At 33.1% G+C, this 5,920-nt stretch overlaps 1 protein-coding gene across 1 annotated transcript; it reads right to left on the bottom strand.

The window, feature by feature from the left end:
- Positions 203-4,900, bottom strand: LOC109709981. Its single transcript, XM_020232387.1, has 9 exons — positions 4,705-4,900; positions 2,830-2,943; positions 2,362-2,543; positions 2,007-2,248; positions 1,289-1,492; positions 952-1,044; positions 785-874; positions 380-696; positions 203-292 (listed from the first exon to the last, which is right to left on the bottom strand). The coding sequence occupies exons 1-9, from the start codon at positions 4,815-4,817 to the stop codon at positions 280-282; spliced, it is 1,368 nt and encodes a 455-aa protein (XP_020087976.1). The 5' UTR covers positions 4,818-4,900; the 3' UTR covers positions 203-279.

The raw sequence follows: 5,920 nt of genomic DNA, 5'->3' as shown, positions 1-5,920 counted from the left end.
CCAACTTGATTTCAAAGCAATCAGCATGATAGGAAAAATACTTTGGGTTGCCTCTCAACAATAAAAGCCCTCAATTAACAAAGATAGAATACCAAGTAAACATCAAAATCAACACAAAAAAAGGAAAAGAATAAAAGGAAATAATGCAAGCGAATAGGATCAAACGGATATATTTTCTTTGTAGTAGATCATAAACGAAGGATCGAAGCTAAGAAGAGATTGATACCTGAAGAATCACATCATGAGATGACAAGGATGTAATTGCTTCTTGGCCAGTTTTCACGTTGAATGACTAGAATAACATGAAAATAGATAACAAATTTGAAAAAGAATATACAAATAATTTAATCTTAAATAAGAAAGAGAGATGGAAACTTACTATATTGTGCTAGATTGCATTTCATTGTCAACCGGTTGAGAAGATGTAGTACGATCCAAATGTTTCAAAATATTAGTCATCATTATTTCCATATCTCGTTGTTTATCAGTAATTTCTTTCATCTTTGCTTCCCATTTTGCCTCTACCTCTGCTTCAATTTGTGCTCGCATCGCTTGAATTTCTTGTGCTCGACGTAATTTACCTCTTATATGTCCACGTCGCTTTTGTCCAACTATTTCAGTAAATATCTCATTTTCATCAATATCAGTAGATGCATCCTCAGCTTGACGATCATTGATCTCCTTTTCATATTGTTCCTATATAATTCAAGCAAACTAACTTAAGAAAAATCTTATTTTTAAGAGATTAGTAAATAGATTAAGAATAAAAGCAAATCACTAATGCCATTATTTGTCTTGAAGGTGTGTCAACCCAATCACCATTTTTCTTTCTATGAGTTAGCTCAAAAAAGTCTTTGTCGGATAGCCCTTTGCCCTTTACAAAAGTTCACTTAATATGTAAATACTTGTTAATCAAAACAAAATATAACAAAACATGTTAAAATTCTATACCTTATCTTCACGCAGTCGCTCATAACTTTTTGAGCCGGTTGTATGTGCCATTGTTTGCAAGGACCTATTTGTCATATTTCTTGAACTCATTTCCTATAAGTAGACAATCAATTTTCATTATATAAGTTCAGATAACTATTAAAATTGAGAAAATAACACAAAAATCTCTACACTATCAATTATATTCTTAGTTTTAGATAATATAAATATGTTCATACATCATTTATATAAAAAATCAGCCATACAAACAAATAAACTACCTTCTTTTACACATACTAATGATGAATTTTTTAATTCAATTACGAAATTAAACTTTTTAACCCACAAATTTTTTTACCTGAAACTTTTCAGAACTAAAGTATTCAACCAACCACTTCCATTGATCTTCTGGGATTGAAGGAGGATTATTACGTATATTTTGTTGATAAGTTGCTTTTGGATTATAATATTTTGCCTTCATCTTGTACTTTCTTTGTCTATAACGATCACGTAGCATGTCCATGACGTGTTCTTTGTTGCTCTCCAACAAAATAAATTTCTCCTACAAAAGTAATGAAAGATAGTTGAGAAAAAATTAATTTTATCTACTATATGCTATGAAAACCCACTATCACAATATGCCCACTGCGTGCTTTTTACCACCATGGTAACAACAAAGATGGTCGATTGAGTCTTCTTGAGACATGCAAGAACCTAGAGGTGCATTCGGTGCCAATGGAACATATGATAAGGGAAAAGAGAAAAACAAGGACAACTCCATAGAACAATGGTAACTTAGTAAAGAAAACAGATAAAAAACAAAACACATTTGAAAAATACCAAGAAAATCCTAGAGAAAAGCACACATAGGTATCAGGTTATGATATATGGAAAGGAGTTGAGCAGTAAAGGGAACATTAATGTGATGAATGGAAGATAGATAATAACCATATATAGTGTGCAATTACAGAATGAATGGAAGATAGATAATAATCATATATAGTAATTCTAATTCCTGTGGGCATGCGAAAGTAAGGCATAGAGTCAAGCAAGGAAGAAAGTTTATCCTTTTATACCTTCAATATCATCCAGATCTTGTCTTTTTTTTTGTTGTCAATATCATTCCAACACTTAACATTGAGAGGAGCATTGTATGGATTTTTCAAGACTACACCCATCTCAGTGATCAAATATTGCGCGGAATCACCTATAGGTTTGCCATTCTTGAATTCAACTTGCACTCCGCCTTTGGGAAAATCAATTAATAGTTTTAGGTTACGAGACTCTCCACGTGCCTTCTTTCTATTAGTGCATGAACCTAATCAAATGTAATTAAACTGTTTGTTAACAAAAGCTAGATAAGAAATCAAAAGTAGAAAAAAGCAATTTAGAAAAAAAAAAAAAACACTATATAAGAAACTTGAATCTTACTAGCGCTACTTTGCCCCGTATCTTGTGTAGTGGAGAACTCCGGTGGATGATTAGTATCACTTTGTATTTGGATAGGTTCCATATTAATATGTGAGTCGTTCACAATGTGTTGTGTCTGTACAGGAGCATTAACAATAGTCTTACGCCTTTCTTTAATCCTACTAGTCATAGTAGACTGCATGCTGCATATAAAACTAGCTTGATCATCAATAATAATAAATAGGTACACCATTCTTGTATAGATAAATTTAAAGTAAAAATAACAATAATAAAACTTAAAAGCATTAAATGAATCTATAATTACCAACTAGAATGAAAACACCAAAAAAACTTAGTTCAAGTTTGAATTATTAAGTTTCGGATCAAGATTTATTCTATGTAAAGAATAGTTTATTACATTAATTTATACTAAAAATGACAAATATTAATAGTTTACAGTTAAATTATAATATTTATTTTTCATCTTACTTTGCATCTCGACTTCCTTCACCAGGGGTTTGCTTTGGCTCTAGATTAGCTTGCAAACTTGTACCTTTATTCTTACGCACTCCTTTGGTTCTACTAGTCATGATATTTGATACACTGCACAATACAATGAATCTTTAGTAAGTTGTGGACAAAGAAACAAGTAAAATAGTAGAATATCATGTAAACTATAATGATTAGAGAGTATAAATGCCATTAACCTAACAATAAAAAAAAGAGAAAAGTCATATTAACAGGTCATTTACAAGCAATCAACAACAAAATAAAAAAAAAACACGTTAATTTCTTGATTCTTTTGGACACTATCAAATAATAAAATAAGAAAAAGAACATATTAACAACTTAAGAAAAGTACAGTTGGAAGTAAAATAGCACGATTCAATCCTCTAGTTCAATAGACATATCGTTGCCGTCATCATCATCACTGCCACCGACATCGTCGTCGTCGTCGTCGTCGTCACAATTGAATTGATCATCTTCATCCCTTTCAAAATTAGAATTACTTGCATAAAATTTATCCACTCTCTTGTACTTCAAATACTCATTTAAATCAATAGTCAAGCCTTGGAGGTCATTTCTTTTCCACATCATATCATTCATTTCATCAATTGCCTCATGGATTGTGTTGCTATTGTCATAATAGCTAGAAGATTGTATTTGTTGGAATGGTTCGTTGGCAAAAACAAGATCTTCTTCATTTCTTTATCATTCATTTCCTCCCTTGGCATGTTATAGAAGTCTCGAGGTTCGGCTCTTATAACTGTATGCCAATTAGACCTTCTAATATCCCGAACATAATATACTTGCTCCGAATGACACGCAAGCACAAAAGGATCACTCTTTCCATATTTTAGAGTTCGACTAAAGTTCAACATTATAAAACCATATTCATCAGTTTTAATTCCTCTATTTGGAGTATCAACATCCCACCAATCACACTTAAAGAGTACAACTTGATGATCCCCCATGTAACGCAATTCCACAATATCAGTTAAAATGCCATAAAAGTCACAAGCTCCATGAGCACTCTCCCCCTTTACCACAACTCCGCTATTTTGTGATTTTTTTTGCAATTCATGTTCTTTTGTTTGAAATCGAAAACCATTCACGATATATCCTGCATAGCATTTTACTTCTTGCATTGGACCATGTGCTAATGATAGAAGTTGATTGCCAACTTGTCCAATTCCTCTTCTGTGCATCTCTCCAATCTATTTTCACAGAACAATGGTAAAATAATGTCAACTATACAAACTAAAAATATAAATAATTTTTAAAGTTAGATACATAATAAGTAATACATACTCTATTTTCAAACCATTCAGCAAAGTCCTTATCAAGCTTTGCCTTTACATTCTTGACACCAGTCTTTATAATCTCGTCTTCAAACTCCCTATATTAATAACTTTTTTAAAATCTTAATATAGAACTAAAAAGAATAATGAAGATTATTTCAAAAAAAAACTTACTTGAGAAAAGGATTAACTTCATTACAATTTCTTAACACAAACAGACGAGCGAGATTCCACTCTTCCAATGTAAGCTTCCTTAATCTTTTACCCGTATTTAGTGGCCTTCCAGTTTGTGAAAAAAGTGCTAATTCTCTATCATCATTATTAACCACTCCCTCAAAATTCCTTGGTAACCGATTAAATCTTGTTTCCATATTATGCAAGTATCTTGAGCAAAATGTGAGACACTCATCAGCTAAATATCCTTCTGCTATTGAGCCCTCAGGATAAGTCATATTACGCACGTAAGTTTTCAATCTTCTCATATACCTATAAGATAAAGTTCTTACATCAATTATTAAAAATCAATTTGCACAACAAAAAAAATAAAGAAAGATTATATTACCTTTCAATTTGGAACATCCACCTATATTGTACTGGCCCAGCTATTTTGGCCTTACTTGCCAAGTGAATAGGTAAATGCTCCATAATATCAAAGAATGCTGGAGGAAAAATCATTTCAAGCTTACAAAGCGTGATAACAATTTGGCGCTCTAATCTGTCCAAATCATCCAATCTTAACCTCTTAGAACAAAGATTCTTGAAAAATGAGCATAGTTCNCGATTAAATCTTGTTTCCATATTATGCAAGTATCTTGAGCAAAATGTGAGACACTCATCAGCTAAATATCCTTCTGCTATTGAGCCCTCAGGATAAGTCATATTATGCACGTAAGTTTTCAATCTTCTCATATACCTATAAGATAAAGTTCTTACATCTATTATTGAAAATTAATTTGCATAACAAATAAAATAAAGGACGATTCTAGTACCTTTCAATTTGGAACATCCACCTATATTGTACCGGTCCAGCTATTTTGGCCTCACTTGCCAAGTGAATAGGTTAATGCTCCATAATATCAAAGAATGCCGGAAGAAAAATCATTTCAAGCTTGCAAAGCGTGATGACAATTTGGCGCTCTAATCGGTCCAAATCATCCAATCTTAACCTCTTAGAACAAAGATTCTTGAAAAAAAAAACATAACTCAATCAATGCGTTACAAACATCTTTGTCCAACAAACCTCTAATTGCAAGTGGTAGGAAACATTCTGTCACACCCCGGGACCGGCGAAGGCCCTCCCGGTAGCGTGCCCAGACCCGCCATATATCTACACATATAAGGCGTCTACAATAAAAGCGGAAGTAAAGTAGGAGATAGAACAAATAAAAGAAGTGAAATAACTAGCAACTAATGATATCAGAGCAAGTAAAGTTCTATCATCTACACCAAAGTAAAGAAATAAAGCTAGTCAATAAAAGAAACCATAAGTAGTACAATATCTGTCTCTAGTACAAAAATGGTGGTCTCTATACACTGGCAAAACCCTCAACCTCTCGCCAAAAAAGTAAATATCGAGAGGTAGACCACCTAGCAACTCGTCCTCGAAGGAAGCTAGCTCGAAGCAACTCCCTTCCCGCGATCCCTGGCCTCACCCTGCGTGGAAGGCTCTGAAAAACATCGAGAAAAAGAGGGCGTGAGAACTATAATTTATAGTTCCCAGTGGGCAATTACTGACCTCAGCTCATTGCTCCACTAGGCCCCAAAAGAAAAGAAGGGGG

Source organism: Ananas comosus, linkage group 5 (genome assembly GCF_001540865.1).
Source record: "Ananas comosus cultivar F153 linkage group 5, ASM154086v1, whole genome shotgun sequence".
In the NCBI taxonomy this organism is placed as follows: Eukaryota; Viridiplantae; Streptophyta; class Magnoliopsida; order Poales; family Bromeliaceae; genus Ananas; species Ananas comosus.
The sequence above is the reverse complement of the archived record's forward strand: the minus strand, read 5'-3'. Positions and strand labels throughout refer to the sequence as shown.